The sequence below is a fragment of the Cariama cristata genome, unplaced genomic scaffold, assembly GCF_000690535.1.
Source record: "Cariama cristata isolate BGI_N322 unplaced genomic scaffold, ASM69053v1 scaffold6693, whole genome shotgun sequence".
In the NCBI taxonomy this organism is placed as follows: domain Eukaryota; kingdom Metazoa; phylum Chordata; class Aves; order Cariamiformes; family Cariamidae; genus Cariama; species Cariama cristata.
In genome coordinates this window covers 64,303-82,069 of record NW_009608895.1, presented here as the reverse complement: position 1 = coordinate 82,069, position 17,767 = coordinate 64,303, and the positions used below count along the sequence as shown (strand labels likewise).

General features: G+C 36.8%; 1 protein-coding gene across 1 annotated transcript in view; it reads right to left on the bottom strand.

Annotated features, from left to right (window-relative positions):
• The window catches only part of LOC104159423 (calcium/calmodulin-dependent 3',5'-cyclic nucleotide phosphodiesterase 1A-like), a 62,464-nt gene that overhangs the window by 25,101 nt on the left and 19,596 nt on the right, over window positions 1–17,767 (bottom strand). The window contains exons 6-11 of the mRNA XM_009697323.1: window positions 17,555–17,671; window positions 15,383–15,523; window positions 10,570–10,670; window positions 7,856–7,981; window positions 1,791–1,892; window positions 1,551–1,671 (exon numbers count right to left, since the gene is read on the bottom strand). Coding sequence (XP_009695625.1) covers window positions 1,551–1,671; window positions 1,791–1,892; window positions 7,856–7,981; window positions 10,570–10,670; window positions 15,383–15,523; window positions 17,555–17,671 — 708 coding nt within the window. The remainder of the gene's footprint in view (window positions 1–1,550; window positions 1,672–1,790; window positions 1,893–7,855; window positions 7,982–10,569; window positions 10,671–15,382; window positions 15,524–17,554; window positions 17,672–17,767) is intronic.

Genomic DNA, 17,767 nt, shown 5'->3' with positions numbered 1-17,767 from the left:
CTGAAAGACTTTCACATTTTATACTGCTGAGTTGCAGACATACACGGTGATTTGATTCTGCTGTTAAATGCCTTCTCAAGTCTTTGAGCAGCTTATTTGGGATCGAGTTACTTCTAATGAAAAGATAAAGGAATAACTAAAACATTAGCTGATCCTATGCACTCAACGACCAGTGTGGTACTGTTTACAGCTAATGCTACATCCACTTGACTGGACTCATTGCCTCACTGTCCCATGGGCTCTGTCTAGTCTGTCTCTCTGTGTCTAAAATGTTTTTACAGTTGGTCATTTCTGACCTTTTCAAGTAATATATATCTGGGGTAATCTGCTCCTCCTTTTTCCTCTCAAGTTCAAAATCCTCATCATTTCCATTTACAGAAGTAGACACAAGCTCATGACTCTACTCAGTATTTCCATAAAACTCAGTCCATTCATTATTTAGATTAAGGCACCAGCTGTCCAATCTGTCTCCCAGTGCAAAGCCCACAGTCAAGGATGTCCTGATGCTCTCAACTGAGAATTTGTATAAAGGATCTCTAGGAACCGAGCAAGAACCTTCTAGGGCAGATGGGCCTAACGACCTCATGGTTTAACTGACTGTTTTATTCTGATCCCTTTTTCCAGTGTGATCCATCTGGTTTGAAAATGTCAGCATATAGCAAATTAATGACAATCAAGCTGAGCAAGACATACACTGTTCTGCTACCTGTATTAACCATTTTTAAAACCTGAGTATAACTGTAGAAACTTTGTAATACCTAAATGAGATTTTGGTTATCAATTGTACTTCAGTAACTGTTATGTTAAAAATGTGCATGTTCACAAATATTCATTGCAGGGAGAGTATTACCCCTTTGGAGAAATGCTTTTTTTAATCTGCTGAGGTGAGTAAAAAAATGGCATCACTGACACCAACACCTACCAGCCTTTCTCTTTGAATTCAGTATCTCACAGAAATAAAAAGACTTTCACAAAGGTGTGTCTTCATTTTTGTTTTAGGATATATGGCCAGAGAGTTAACAGAATGATACTATCTAACCTCTGGCTTTGGAACAAGCTGTTAATTAAAGTGAAACCTTCAGACTATGGATGGCAAGTACCAGCAAGGAAAAGAAATAGGAGGGCTTTCTGAAATGTGAAATGGAAACAACTTTTTGCCTTCTTTGCTGAATATGAATTCTTCCTATTTTCAAGTCTCTCATCCTACCCTGCTGGTGCTCCTTTTTAACTCAAAGCATATATAAATCTCTGTCTACAGAATGAAAACAGCTTGACAAGTTATATTATAATTGAAAGAAAAAAAATGCTACAACACTCAGAATCCTGGTATCAGCTGAAATAGATATAGAGCTATAACAATTTCATCTTATTCCTGCGCATAAGAGTTGAATTAATGTCAGTAGTATGTATGAAGAGTAAGGAATATACACTACTGACTATGCTTGTCAATCACAACCAACAGCATCCTTGCTGGTAGACTTATGAAAAGATTTAATTGTGTAACCATTACTTCTTGGACTAGATTTATTAAAATATTTTTAAAATGGCACCTGTCGAAAAAATTCTTCCATGAGGGCCATGGTCCACCGGTAGTGCAGTTCCCAGGATTTTGCTGGATGGCTTATGTCTGCTGCATGTAGAATCAAAGACATGGCTTTGGCTTTGTCTACCCTGTCAATTCAAGGACATGCTCCAATTATCTCAAAACAAAAGCAACTATTCAAATTATTTTCTTGTACACGAGCTCATTGAAAGACTATAGATAATGAACAGAATGGAAAATGACCTACCCTTCTGTCTGCTGTAGAGTATGTCTCATTGTTTTAATTTGTTGAAAATGACCCGACATATCTGTAGACAAGACCATCTCAATGACCAAGCTACGCAACTCCCTAAGAATAATTGAAAGCAAAATGACTGATTACAATTCATTTATTCTATGTATGGTACATTTGTTTAAGCAGTACTTGTTAATTTATAGCTTTCTAAACAACATCACAGGTTTTATTGTGCTTTAAAAAGCATTTAAATAAATATTAACAACTTGAATGTTGTATCCTAAAGGGATTCTGTGCGAGCAATGTTCTTCAGAACATGCACTCTGCAATCATTATTTCAGAGTTACACTGTCTTGTAATTCCTCTTTTCTAGTGTATAAACTAAAATTACATGCAGTTCTGTCACCCATTATAAGCCTTTTCTTATTTTTCCAGCAATAAAGTATTAGAAAAAACAGTTGGTCTCTGGGCTTACCAGCACACAAGAGGATATATTTGTGTCTTTTATTACTGCCCTCATATTAGTGCAGAGTAGGCTTAACACTAAACCTAGGAAGGTGGCTGTGGAAACACTCTGAAGAGCAAGCGCTATTACCTCTGAAAGACTATCAACTTTATACCAGTATATGAACATTATGACAAACTACCTTTTATCTCAAAAATATCTTCATGCCTATTTCATGAATCAGAACAAATTTGGGATTTATAATTTATCTGTGTTATGGTCAGAGATGTTGCCTTGTCCATCAGCTTTCTATTAAATGAATATGAAAACAGTAAAATATGAATCATGTAAGAAAGAATTCTGATTGTATATAAAAGTACATTAATTTTGTCAACAATAATTACTGATTTGGAAAATTCTGTTTCCTTGATATAGAAGGATTTTATATAGGCCATGTAGGAATCTACTGGGTCTTTATTTACATGCTTTTTAAATGGCTTAGGAGGATTTATGTGCAAATGTTGCTTATACGTATACTGAGTCCATTCACCACATTAAATCTTTGATGATGTAGCATATATCTTCATGAGCACACCCTCAATCTTAAGGATGTCCAAGTGTCAATCACAACAGTAGAATCCTACTTTAGTCATTCTCTGATTTTTCATATTGTATTCATATCTTTGATTTACTTAACAATGCAGTTTTTTCAAAGGACTGTGATTTAAGGAGGTAAATTTAAGGAGGTTTTCTTTAGGGCTCTTAGAATAGTTTGTTATAAAAACTGTCAAGACTGCTTTTCAGCCAAATTAACTGCATATTTAAGTTGATACTCCTCATTGACTTCTGTGTATTTATTCCTGATTTGCTTTAATGTAACTGGATAAAGACTCAATCCTCTCAATTCTAGTCAATAATATGCAGCCATAGCAACTTGTGTTTAGAAAATGCCTTACCTTATCTGACCTGATAATAAGATACTAATTAATTTGCACCCTAACTGTTCCTCCTCCACATTGCTTTGAAACTGTACCCTTCAAACACAGCCAAACCCATTGGAAAAAAACCCAAACAGCTAACTGCATGAAAACTGAGGGCTCTACATTGTTAAAGCCCGTTGTTTGTAAGGCTGAAAGGATTGTCACTTCCCCTTTCTGTGGGAGATTTTACTAGGAACCTTCCATGTCTGAACTTTTAAGAGTAATCAGCTCACCCCTACTACACAAGACACACAGAGAAGCAGAACACTGCTTTCAGTTTACTCACACTGCCATGGCAGCAGACAAACCCTAATTCTTACCTCCATTGCCTGAATAAGGATCAAACATTGTAGCACTGTCCTCACACACTTCTGAAGATTTCAGGCCTCTAAAAAGCTGCTCAACAGCAAAGGAGAAGCTCTCCACCTACAGTCTGCAGTTGTTCCCTGCCTGTGCCCCCCTCCATCAACAATAGAGGGATGGAAAATTGACAACTGATGGGGAAATGCTAAATAAAGCTCTGCTAGAGCTATGAGTGCTCAGTTTGCTACCATTGCGCAGATTACTCTTGGACTTAACCCATTCCCAAATTGTTTCCCAGGGAAAAAAAAAATCTCAGCTTCCACATTGAAGGAGACCACAGCTGGTCTCATAGGTAACTCCTGGACTGAAATCTCTGCCCACTTCATTAAGCAGTCCACAGCTACAGGCATCGGGATAATACCATTATCATTGTTCATGCAACCTTGGCAAAAAGATACGTAGGTGTTGTCATTTTTAGTACTATGATGGGAAATGGTAACAGTATTCCCATATAGTGCATAGCGGCTTTTTGGGGCCCACAATTAGAAGATTACTGGGTTTGAGTATACAACCTCCATTTTTCTTAAGTAACGTGTCATATCCCCTGCTGTCATCCTTTCTTAACCCTCCTATATCCCTATGTCTATGGGTAGGATACTATAAAAAATAGATGCAAGATTATGTGAAAAAATGACATAAATAATGCTGTAATAAACAATAGACAAGGAGTGGCACATGCATTTCTCAGAAAAGTAGTTAACCAACAAACAGAAACCAGCTTTACCTGGATTTGCCCATGACAAAGACACTTAGTCAGCTGGAAAGTAATGAAAGAATGCAGGAACAGGCTACAATGAGCAAAAGCAAGTTGGGAACTGAAGATACAAGGTTCATCTTGCAAGTTATAGCAGTCCTGCTTTCCTCAGACAGGAGACTCCCAAGGAAATTTGTGAAAGAAAATCTGTTCATTATGCATTGTATATAATGCATATTGTTTTGTTAGTCTGTTTTATATAATCAGGCAATATATCATTGTACGCCTTATGACTGGAATGGTTTGAGACGTTAGTACCACCTGACCACGTATAACTGTTGATGTAATATGTGAGGTTCCAAAACACTAGAAGCCTGGTAAATCAAAGGAAAAAGGGGGTCAGAAAGGGATCTCTCTTTAGTCATTTAGGGGTATAAGTGAGAGAAGACAATATGAAAGATAGGAATATATTTTCAGAGTTGAGAAAAGAGTGAGAAATGACTATGACTGTCACAAGCATTATCCACAAAGGACATCCTCATCAGAATGCTGGCAGTGTTTCCCTGCTCAGACCCAAAGTCTATGTTTTAAACTTAATTGAAGCTGACAGTTTATTAGTGCATTTATCTTCTTAACATTAAAATGTAGAAAAGAAAAAGTAATATTATAAAGTCATTCTTAGTCATTTTGCTTCATCTTGCTGAAATAATTAGCAGAACCACAGCTTAAATAGGCAGCAGTGTTAAATTTTTAAAAAATTAAATTGCTGCAACTCAAGAAAACAGATCTGACAGTAGTCAAGAAATTAATCAGTGCCAGGAAGTACATTAAAAAGTTGAAAAAATTATCATTTCAATTTACTGCCAATTTGATTCAGTGCAAACTTCAAAACTGTTAGTCTAACAGCATGAATTTCAGTATAGATACAAGAAGTTCATTCTAGTAATAATTAGAAAATTGAAGAGCTTCTTTCAAGTGGCTAACAGATCTGTCATTGCACCAATGAACAACTGTATCTGATGACAGGGTAACAGGAATGTGTGGATATTAGAAAGAAACACCAGGCAACCATCATTTCCATGACTGACCCTCTAAATTAAAGTATTAGACTTCAACAGGTTGTGCAGGTTCTCAGACTGGCACTTTGGAAGTTACTGATTTGTTTGAAAGTACAGACTGTAATTGCCTAGCCAAGTGACAAAACATGGAACTGAGTGTCCTAGATTAGTTGCTTGAGCTTGTTAGTCAGTTCATACGTCTCTTCTAAGTTGTACTGAACAGCCCCACAAGAGACCATAAATTCTACTTTCTCTGGTTGCCAAATCCCGCCAACTTCAAACTAGCTGCATATAATAGTGGACTGGATCTGTGCAGCCACTCTATACACACAAAATTCACGAAACTAAAATAGGATTCTCCAGGAAATCCTAATTGGGTTACCGTGAGGGGAGACAGAAAGGCAAGTGCAAACACACCCAGTGTGTGACTGAGCAACCTCTGAAGGAATGTGGTAGTTTATCACAGGTTCAAAAACCACAGAGAAATGAAATGCAACAGAAGTTAAAGCAAAGGGTCCACAACTGGACTGGAAAAAGAACTGTGGGAAGACCAGACCAAGCAATCTATGCAGAGAAGAGTGTGCTTCAGAAATGTGGAGAGTCTATCACGTTCCTCCCTTTATTCTGTTGCAGTTCACCAGAGCAACATGTACAAACATCACACACCTGGAAACCATAGGCTCCTCTTTCCATTGACAAATATGTTCTTTCCCTGGAGTTTCCATCCTATCCCTCTTTTCCCCAGTGACAAAACAAAAGGGAATGACTGGAATGCAATGTACTAGCTAGTAGCCAGACTTCTGCCAGCTAGGGCAACTGCATGCTGCTGCAGGGATTCCAAACTATACTCATTTATGGTGGTCTCCAGTGATGAAAGACACAGGCCCAGGGAAGCACATAAGCATCTTCAAGTCATCCTTGGTCCATTCCTGAACTGAAATTCAACTGAAGAACATCTGCCCCTTTCTACCCAGAAGCATTCTCTGGTAGGACACAATTTGAAATGACAACACTTCAAAAAAACATACTCAAGGCAACAAGTCTGAAGATTTGAAAATCATTATCTCCCTACAATGATGGTTTTAAAAGACAGAATACCAGCCTCTGATGGCTGTCTACTGGCACAATCACTTTCTCCATACTCAATAACTAGGACAAGCAAAAATAGAGTCACAGAGACCTATCAGCCCCAAAACTATCAGGCCCAAAATAGTTCCACACAGAGCAAGGCTGACTTATGTTGACAATGCAAATCTCAGTGTATATGACAATTATTGCTGAAGTTTACAATGTACTTCCAGAGAACTTTCTCCAGAACTAAATTTACAACACAAACTTTATGATAACTAAATCCAAATGAGTATCCTTTGAGAAGAAATCGTTTATGAGAATGAAAAAGTGTATGCTTCCTCTCTCACTTTGTGTTAAATAAAAAATTAAAAATATTTTAATATTAAGTGTTTTGGAGTAGCCACAGAAAAATAATGAATTGAAAACCAAAAGGATCAGCAGACTTGCTTTATTTAGGAGTGTTGTGATCATGTAGATAAGTAAAATCATGTAAATCTACCATGTAAACTGTCCTTCATCTGTAAATATACACCACACCAAAATTTGATCTGAAATTCACATATTCCTTCATAAATTTATATTTTTGTGAAAATATAAATAAAGCAGAGTATAGCTTTATTATTCGTGGTGGCATCATTCACAGCAGGAGACCTTCCTGGAAGCAGAACATCTCTCTGACTTCACAGGCCACCTATTTAAAAGTTACTTTTAGGATCTGTGAATAACAGCTATGTTTACAGAAACACACAGAAGAGTCATATTTTAAGTGTTATATGAACCGATCAAAGACATACAAAGATAACATGTTCTTTTTAATAATGGAGAAAGCCTTATCTCTAAATTGTTCATTTTGGTCTTACAGGTCCTGGTATTTGTGACATATCAATTATGATCCTGATTCTTTCGCTGGTTTAATTTTCCTCAGGAATTACACTAAAATTAAGAAGAAGAAGGAAAAAAAAAAGAGATTCTTGTAGTGCTTCTGGGTCTTTATTATTTTTGGACTCTCCAGATAATATATTTTCTAACGCTTAACCAAGATGTGACTATGCTATGCCGTGTTACACAGCAGAAATCCCGGAGGTAGTAGTGCTCCAGCTGGCAGCAGAGTGTGACTCTGCACAGAGGTTTTAACTCACTGTTAGACGAAGGTAACCTAGCTCAAGAGGGGTAGCACTGTGGTTTTCCTGAAGAGCTCTCTCACCTGAGACACTGTCCACACAGTCCGACACTGCGGCTCATAAATGCACAATGTCACTTGGAAAATTATATGGAGTCTACTAAATAAACACTACTTCTTTACACCACAGCAGCCTTCTCTAAGCTTTAAATATCCATGACTTCTTCCAGAGCCAAAGTATCTTCCTGTAATTTGAACTCTTAAAATACACTCCACAGGGAAGGCCTGGTGTTTTTTATTATTTTTAAATACCGGAATTAAGTTTGAATGTCACGGTAGGTCTTACCTCCAATCATCTTTGGTTAAATTTGCTAGGATGTTCATCTCTTCTTCTTGCATGAGTCTATAAGCAGCACTTACATGATGATTTTCAAGAACAGAACGATCATTGTACAATATTGCAACATCTGACCTAGTGTTAAAAAAACAAGGCAGAATTTGAATAGCATCCTGATGATGGCACTGGGGAAGGTAGAACGGTGTATTCTCTATGAGAACTATTAACTATATATATCAAACTATGTTTATTTCTTCCTATTGCATCAAATACTAATGTTTCCATCCTAAACGCATAAAAAATTATCATTATACCTTTGTATATATTGCTTGTGGGAAAGTCATATTTTTAAATGTGTAATGTTTTATTTATATAGTTGTGACAAAAATTTGTGAGGAGATCTTTGAGCTTCTTGACTGTAGATAGGATTGTAGAGCAACAGAAATGCTCTAACTAGGCTACTCAAGAGTACCCTTTGGCAATACAATTGTTTAAACTGCAATGCATTCACCAACAGCGAGGGCTCCACACATAGCATGGGTATTAAGAAGTTACTACCCCAGTTCTGAGAGAGATGTGCTTTGGTCCATGTCACTCATAATCAGAAGGAGCTGTAAATAATAAAATATTAAAAAATTTCAATTTCCTATGTTTTAAACGGATTCCATCTTTTGTCAGAAAAATGGCTAAACCTTGAGCCTCATAACGATGGAATGGAAGAGATGCTAAGGTGAAATTTGATTGCATTCAAGTGCTTCCTAAAGCCAGACCCTTACCGTAACATTACCATCCTTGACAGTACCCTTTCCCTCTTAACTAAAGACTAACCTACAACATCAAAATTACATATAGATTTTGACAAAATTTGATGTGGTATCGATTTATCATACTTAGCTTCAAATGTCATTAATTCTTGGGGAATTTGTTTCCCCAAGACCTGATTTCACTTGCTAAGCAACCTCGGGTCTCCCGTCTCTGCTACACTTCTGTTCCATCTGTGAGTATTTCAATTTGGTCAGTTGAAAAGTCTGTACTAGAAGAAAGGCATGATGATTTAGCAGTGCAGTTTCCTATGATAATAATAAGGTAAATTCAACCTCTTGTTCTGTTGACCAATCATATATATTCAGTATAACCACCCATGTGTACGGTATGGTACCAAGGAATCTATAAAATGAAAATAGGATTGGAAACTTTATTTAGAAGGAACAAACCATAACTTACATAAATAATGATTATGCTTACATCCATAATCCTACTAAAATCATGGGAAAATCTGTGATTTGCCAATTACATAAGTTTATGAAGCACACTTTGATCCACATAACTACTTATGGCTAGTTTTAAACAGTGCTAAGATTTGCTATGACTATGACAGCCATTTAATCAGCTTTTCTCAGGCAAAAGAAGCCTGGAATCATGGCCCTGGGATGCCACATCAGAACCAGGTTCCACTAGGAGGGAAGAACAAGCTCCATCACAAAACAAATACCTGTTTGCAAGTATGCCCAAGTAAAATTCAAAGGCTAACAGCTTAATTACTTTTGCACTTTTGCAATACTTCAGAGCAAAGTATTAAGGACAAAAATAGAAAAGTAATATAAACTTGGAACTACAAACTGAAGTTGATTTTTAGCCAGACTATGCTGAGGGAGAAAAGAATTATGTCTTTATTTCAGCTGCAGATCTAGAATTTGTTCATTATTGAAGGCACATCTCAGGGCGCTAGTATGTTATGGATTTAATTTAAATGTAACCATTGGGCACTTTATTGGGATAGGTGAGTGCAGGGATGCTTCTGTTCACAGTAGTAGTATTTCTAGCACAGAGCTGTTTTGTTAGAACATGCCAGTGCTTTGCTGAAATTATTTTTTTCAACAGCAGGTACAGCGGACTCCTCAACTGAGGATACTAAAACCAAAGAATTTGTATAAGAGAGACATAAATACAAACACAACATCAGTATATTAGTGTGAGAGAACAATAAGATGCTTTGTACTAAGTTAAGTATCAGGTGTACCATTTATCACACAGTAATGGATCAGTCAGTGATTTCCCTTTCGTAAGCTGAAAATATTTTAAGGGAGAGAGGTATATGCTGTCATTCTGGACCAGAGGCTAGGACAACATGCTGTGCCTGCATGAGAATACAGTTAGCCTGACTTTCAAACTGGACTTCTTTCTAGATTTCTTTCTCGTAACTACTGCAGATGCTGTCAAAACATGCTAGGAGAGCACTCGTGGTAGGTATTTGTAAAGCTGCACTTGAAGGTTTCTCCCTCTGTACTGGGATCCTGTAAGTTTAATCCACAACTTGAAACAAAATGTAGCACCTGAAGTAAGCGCAGACACATTGCTGAAAGTGAAGTGGTATTTTTCTCGGGACACTATGGAAGAAATTTTGAGTCAAAAGTATCAGAATTTAAGCGAGCAAATAGAGGGGTGAGGGGTTTTCAAGTCCATTTTCTGAATATTTTTGAAATCTCTCTTGACATATCAGCTCCAAAATATAATGATTTGAAACACTGTGGAGCTAACTCCTTACTTTTCTACACTGTCTTTGTTCGTGTGAGCACCCCAATTAACTGCAGAGTCAAGGAAGCAATTTGTAAAATCAGAAATGACCTGGCTACTTCCCAGCTGTATCAGCAAGAGATATGAAATAGTTCAGACCAATGAATAGAAAACTCCAGATATGTCACTTAAGAGACTACTTCACTTACCTTGTCTGAATATGAAAATTGTTTGTGGTCCCAGTATGTTCATAATCATGGACGGCAGCTGCAAAGATCATTGCTAAAATTTCCAGTTCTGTGAGCCAGTGCTGGTAAACCAAAAAAAAAGTCTTGGTCATATTTTCTATAATAACACAGATTAAACACTACAGTTCTGGAAATGTTTTGCATTACCTTCAACTTAAGTAAACTTTATTCTTGTCTTATTGCAGGTAATTATATATCCATAACACTTCAGTATTATACAGTAAAATAACTCCTTGTACTTATTACGACTTCTCTAAGACTGAGTTAATGTCCTTATGGTCACTAGCAAAGTAAATATTGACAGCCAAATATATAAGAAGTTATTAAGATAATTACATGGTATACTTTGTAGTTGTTTTGTGTAGGAAGTATCTAATCTGCTACCTCATACATGGCACTTGCCAAATTATGGTATATTCACCTAAAATCTTGATAAGAAGTTAAAGTTATAATTCGTCTTTTAGTGAACAATATATACAGTTCATAATAAATTCTAGCTTTAACATCAGCATTAACTATATTTTACCAGTGTACATAGTGTTAAAATGAGGCCCATGGGAGATTTTTCTGTTCTAATTTTTATCACACTTTGTACTAATGCAAAAAAAGGTGCATAAGGCTAGTATTCAGTTACACAGAACAAAAGGTAACACAGGTCATGTATACAAAATAATGCAGAATCTAGAGTTTTGTGCACTTTTGTACCTCTTGCTAACTGAGGCTGTATTACTCGGTTTATAAAATAACCTCTGTTATTTTATCTTTCAAGTTCTATTTCTTGAATGATAAATCATCCTTGAGGAGAAAATTTACTCCATCCAAAAATGGGGGCACAAAAATCATATGATAATTAACCCCCGCAGTCATAAGACTGATTAAGTCAAATGCCAGTCAAGCATTTCCACACATATTTCAAATTTTTTTAGTGTAGCAGTAAGCTTCTGTACTAAAGGACTGAAGAACGATCTCATCCTTATGCACCCATATTTGCACATACATGTATAAGAATGGATATAAGATATATAAGCTGCCAGAAGTAGTAAAAGCTGCCAATAGTAGTACTTCTTTCAAAGAAAAAGAAAGGAAGCAGTCAAGATTCATAAGTAATGTGAGAATAATGAAATAGGTCATTCAGTGACAAAATAAGACTGCTGAGGAACAACAAGTACTGGCTGTTGGTGGAACCGTATAGATTTAAAAAGGTCACAACAGAGGAATGAGAATGTACTGTAAGCAGTTCTAAAAATGGAAACAATGACCTTCATCGTATTATGTGTCACAAGAAACCAGGCCATGACTGGTCCTGGCTTTCACAATGTTTTCAACATACCAAACAGAATAGAAACCCAGAAATTATTAGTAACTACAGCTAAACATAAACTTTTTCTTTAAGATGCCTTTTCAAATACCAGCTTTTTTAGTAAGCAAAATAGTTGCTAGACAATTCACTCATAAGTAGAAGAGCTTTCCTTACAAACAGTATCTATGGACTACACAGAAACTTCATACGGCACTATATGAGAGCAGGTATTCTAGAGACTGTAGCTGTATGGTCAAAATTCAGATCAGTATTCAAATCTGAGAATCAGAGAACTACTTTGGCTAAACAATTTCTAAGGAAGTAGGAGAAAGCTCTTAGAGAGACAGTTAACAAGTGTTTTTCTCAAAGGGAGAGGAAAAAGCAGGTCTGCAAGACTGCAAAGAGCTGGAACCTGCTTCCCTCCTGGAAGATACTATGCCACGCAGGTGTAACATTTATTGGAAAAGATCTCTTCTATTGACAGATGTTTTCCAGTATTATAAATTGCTTATAAGTAAATACATATATTTCAACTTTGCATGAGCTCTGGTTCAAACTGTTCTTTTAGACAATGATAGATTAAAAAATGAGTAAGAAAGGGAGTCTCACAATGCACTTATTGACATAAAGACATTTTTTCCTTCAGTTTGAGCAATACAGGTACGTGGGAGGAGAAAAGGGATGGTGGGAAGATGATCGATGACTCAACAGTTCGTTACAAGATGTATTCCCTGAGACTTGGATTCCTAAATCTTTATAAAGATGAAGACTTCATAAATGCAAGCTTGAGTTACATATTTCAGTCGTATCATCTGGGATTTAATCTCTTGGGAAGGTTAATAAATTGTATGCCATCTGTGATATCTAACTTTCTAACACATTGATCTGAGGTGGCTGGATCTTGTTTCTTAAGATAGACAGTAACTTTTAGAAAATACAATCATCATTTTATTTCTTTAACTGCGACTCTGAATACGTGTTATTCTTCACTGGAATCTCTCTAAAGGTTTGTGGAGAAGCATATACTCTGATCAGCCAAATTTTTTTGGCAAATGCAGAAATATGGCTGTTTTCCAGGTGCCTATAAAAGATACAAAATGCATGACCTCAACAACAGGAATCATGAAAAGGATTTTCTAAAATCCAGATTTTTGAAAAATTTGCTTCAGTATTTGAGAGTCAGTATCAGTTCCTTAAGATACAATGAAAGCATAAGAACTTCAAATCACATGTCAATCTGCAAAAACCACACCGGAATTTGATATAGAATTGCATCAAATTGACTCCAATCCAGGTATTTGTTAGAAGATACAGCAGAGTTAAAAGAAGCATTACAATAGATATATTTTAAAAACTATTAGCTTGAGAAGCAAACTTCAAATTGTTATTGAGTAGGGTTCTGCAGGGTTAACCAGGCAACAGGAAGAACAAAAAAAAAAAAACAAGTTAAACAGAACATTTGCATGATATTGATGCATTCTCAAACTGCAAATGACATTTGGGACAGAAATACTTTGCAAGCTGCAGAATCACCAGGCCCTCTTTCAAACACTGATTTCTATAATGTTCCTTCTGCCTGGCAAGCTACATCTGTTTGAAGGCACTCTTGACTAAGTCTTGTCCTAGTTAGAGATCTTTCCAAGAACTTTCCAATATCAGAATTCAGCAATTCAAATGTGAACTTTTAAAACTTGGCCTAATTTTATAGGAATATCTTGTAGCAGCATTGCAACATTAATGAGGTTTTACAGCAAAGTAACAGTCTGTTTTTCTGAAAACAGTTGTCCAAATCACATCAAAGTGCAGTTACAAGGCTAAGATGCCAATATTGTAAAACTTAAGTTGGAGAGGTCTTTCTCATTCTCGTGTGCATCCAGTGGAATAGCACATATTCAAATACAAAAGAGGTTCCTTCATTCAGTGTTCAGAGATACAGAAAGTGTGCTGCAAAGTTGTTTAACAATGGCTAAACATCCCAAATTGACTAGGATAGCTCTGGAAGTTGGAACCTTGTCCTGGCATCACAAAGAAAATCTGGATGCTATCCTCTTTTTTGAAGGGCAGAGGGGCACATGTGCAATGGGCCAAAGGGATGTTTATAATGTATAATACAACAAAGGGATTTTCCTCCCTGTTAAATTGCTGATCCTGGTGTATACCTGCAACAAAGACATGCCTCACATCACTTAATGCTTGCAGTTGATCTTCCAGTAGAAGACAAGGGTAGGATAGGAACCATGATCTAATCTTTTCAAGCTTTTTCTTTTATTAAAATATTATTTTGATAGGTGAATATCGTATACAACAACTTTGGTTTGGAGTCATCTCAGCAAGAGCTGTCTAGTCTATGCTTCAGTCTGAAATGAAAATCCTTTCTCAAGAAAATATCTCAATGTGAAAAGGAATCTTGGCTGGTGAACACTCCAGGCTTCACCCTGCAAGTAGTACTTGTGTTAAAATGTAGCTTTAAAAATTTGATGTTTAAAAGCAAAACACTTCTTTCAAACAGTAGAATCGAACCCTGCAATGCCTAGGTACTTGTTCTGGCCTCCACGGAAGCCAAACAAAGCTTTCAGTGTGAAAGGGCTTAACATAAGCCGTTGTTTATTGTGTATATATTGGAGTACAAACATCTAGAGTCAGCCCTAAAATTTTCCTTTCCAAATGTCTTATGGAATTGTTTCATGGCTCTGCGAACAGAAATCGGACACTATCACTTCCCAACTACTTTTTTTAAACAAGTGCATTCATAGTGATGACAAATGATCAAAAGGCCATTGACAGAGATGTTCATTCCCTTTCAGTCAGTATTTAATTTTGTCTAGCAAGCTGATAGTGAGGAGATTCCCACTGCTGGTATTAAATCTAACATTAAGTGTTTACAGTAAAAATGCTTGCACAGACTCACTTCAGTTCCCAAACCAAATACTAAAAAATATTGGGATATTGCAACAGTGCAAGGCAAATGCAATCTCCTGCCTACTACAGGCACATACAGTATGCAAGAGCAGTCCTAAATAAGGTTATAAACTAAAAGAAAGAGTGGTTGCAGAGTATTTGAGTAAGCCTGCACTGATTCAGTACATCTTTCAATGGACAGGACCTCAGCAGATACTAACGCTTCCCTGCCTGATCACACCTCCCAGGCTCTGATGTGGAAGCAAAAAATTCTCACCTGCACACTCCTTTAAGTGTATCTCTTTTAGTATGATATATAATACAAAATCCCAGGCAATGAAAAGCAAAAAGGATGTAAGTAGGACATTTTACTACTTTTTTCCTCCACATCGGGAGAGTTCCAGCCTGGAAGAACTGTTAAAATGACAAAAAGTCACAGCCTAAATAGTAGTTTGGAATCTATCTCTGCACAATTTTCTAGGGAGATTTTTCATTAAGAAAAGACACACGTACACATTTATCCAAAATATTAGAGCCTGAAAAAACAAGCAAATTGAACTTTGCAGTATTTCTTACCATGATACCAGTGTGAATCATTATGTAATGCACAGTTTGAGTAACGTCAGCTGCATGGATCAGATTGTGATATGGATTTTTGTATTTGCTGTAACCAACTTCAAGAGCTTCAGCAAATGAAATAAGATTGGGAACAGGGATCTGGGGGGAAAGTAAAAATTAAAATAAATGGTTTTTTTCCTGTAACAGCTGCAAAGTTAATCATGCAATAAATAAACTGCAAATAAATATACCATAGAATTTAGTTAACAAACAACAAAAGAAAAATTTAAAATGTAATGGTCTAACATCTTACATGCTTCAGGGAGTCTACACCCAGTTCTTCTAGATGTTATATCCCTCTACATACACCATGCACAACATTTGGTTAGTGTACAAGAGACTGCAGAGCTATCAACAAAATAGTTTTCAAGACATGTCTGTCTGTCTGTACTAGCAATGCATAGATTGTTCATATAAAAAAGGCAAGACAGATAGGAATCAAACAATAGGATTATCTCCTTTTCTTCACCAGTTTTACCTTGCCTGAGACAAGGTTTCCTTGAATCTGATAGTACAATTTCCCTTCCTTCTCTTCCTCCAGGTAATGTATGAAGTACAGGTACTATCTTGTCTCATTTATTTTCCCATTGTGCTAGTTTTGTCTGGGACAGAGTTAATTTTCTTCATAGTAGCTCGTATGGGCAATGTTTTGGATTTGTGCTGAAAACAGCATTGATAACACAGGGATGTTTTCATTATTGCTGAGCAGCACTTACACTGAGTCAGGGTCTTTTCTGCCTCTCACCCCATCCCTCCAGCAAGTGGGCTGGGGGTGCACAAGCAGTTGGGAGGGGTGACAGCTGGGACAGCTGACCTCAGCTGACCCAAGGGATAGTCCATACCATATGACGTCATGCTCAGCAATTAAACTAGAGGGAAGGTTGGCCAGGGAGCCACTGCTCAAGGACTGGTTGGGCATCAGGCGGATGGTGGTAAGCAATTGTTTTCATTTGCATCACTTGTGTTTCTTGGGTTTTATTTCTCTCTCTTTGTTATTTCCCTTTTAATTACAATTTATTATTATTATGATTATTTTATTTCAGTTATTAAACTGTTCTTATTTCAACCCATTAGTTTTCTCATTTTAACCCTTCCAATTCTCTTCCCCCCATCCTGCTGGGCGGGGGAGTGAGCGAGCGGATGTGTGGTGCTTAGTTGCCAGCTGGGGTTAAAACACAACATCCATATAATGAAATGACATTTTCCTTAAGAATTTTTTCTTTATTTAAAATCCCTGCAAGGTAAACAGTGGGACCGAGAATAGGCTTAAGCCCACTGAGCCAGTAACATTGTGTACTTTCTGACTGTGTTGTTAATGGTAGCCCTGGTGTGGTTCTGACTTCAAACACCTAGAGCTTGAATGGAAAAGTTTGATGGGAAAAGCTGAGTCTGGGTTATCAGTTAAAATTAAAATATTCGAACTAACTTCAGAGTAAGACAGCCTCTTTGAAAGAAGCAGGGAGTTTTGCAGCGGAGAGATTTTGAAACTACCATGAAACTTTCATTTGGTACTATTATAACGATAAATTTGGCATTTTGATCCATTTTTTATCTTAGCCTTTCAAAGCTGGTTATAAGTACTCTCTATTGTATTGCAACACCCTGCAAACACCATGGAAAAGCAGTCTTCTCTTTATATATCCCCCAAGTTGGTTGGGACAGGAAGGTTCAGCTGAAACCCCTGCACAGTGGTTGGCAACATACTATAATGTAGACCATGAAGAAAGTACTTAGGACTAACTAGAGTTTTCTGCCTTATTAGGAACCTTTGTTCTCTGAAGCTGAGACACTGATTCAGTACTGCTGAGTAAATAAGCTGTATACATTATCTGTCTATTTGACGCTTACAGCAGTTAGCTGCTCACTAGCAACATCCCATCCCAAACTGACTTGGCATGGGCCTACATAGCTTTCTATTTTTTGGGTTGCAGAAAAATTTGCATGCTCTGGGTGTAGTTCCATTTGGTACAACTATTGACATATTATAATGTTTGATTTGCCATATGCTTTGAATTTCTGCACTGCATTGTACAACAAAAACCTATTTCAAACTTATGCTGGCTTTCTTGTATTTTAAATTTGACATATGTCTTTTTGCATACATATTTTTATTTGTGACTAGTTTCTGACCTTGAAACGGCTCAAAAGATCATATCGGGTAAACAGCTCATACATCATAAATTTCAGACTGTGCTCTCCACTTGCTTCATTTAGGGCAAATACGTCAAAAGACCATTTATCAACATCCTGTAGATGAGAGGAGAAGAAGAAAAAAGCCATAAAATTTCCATCTGTTTAAGTAGGTTTCCAGTTGATCACTGGAAATGATATTTTGGGTTTTGA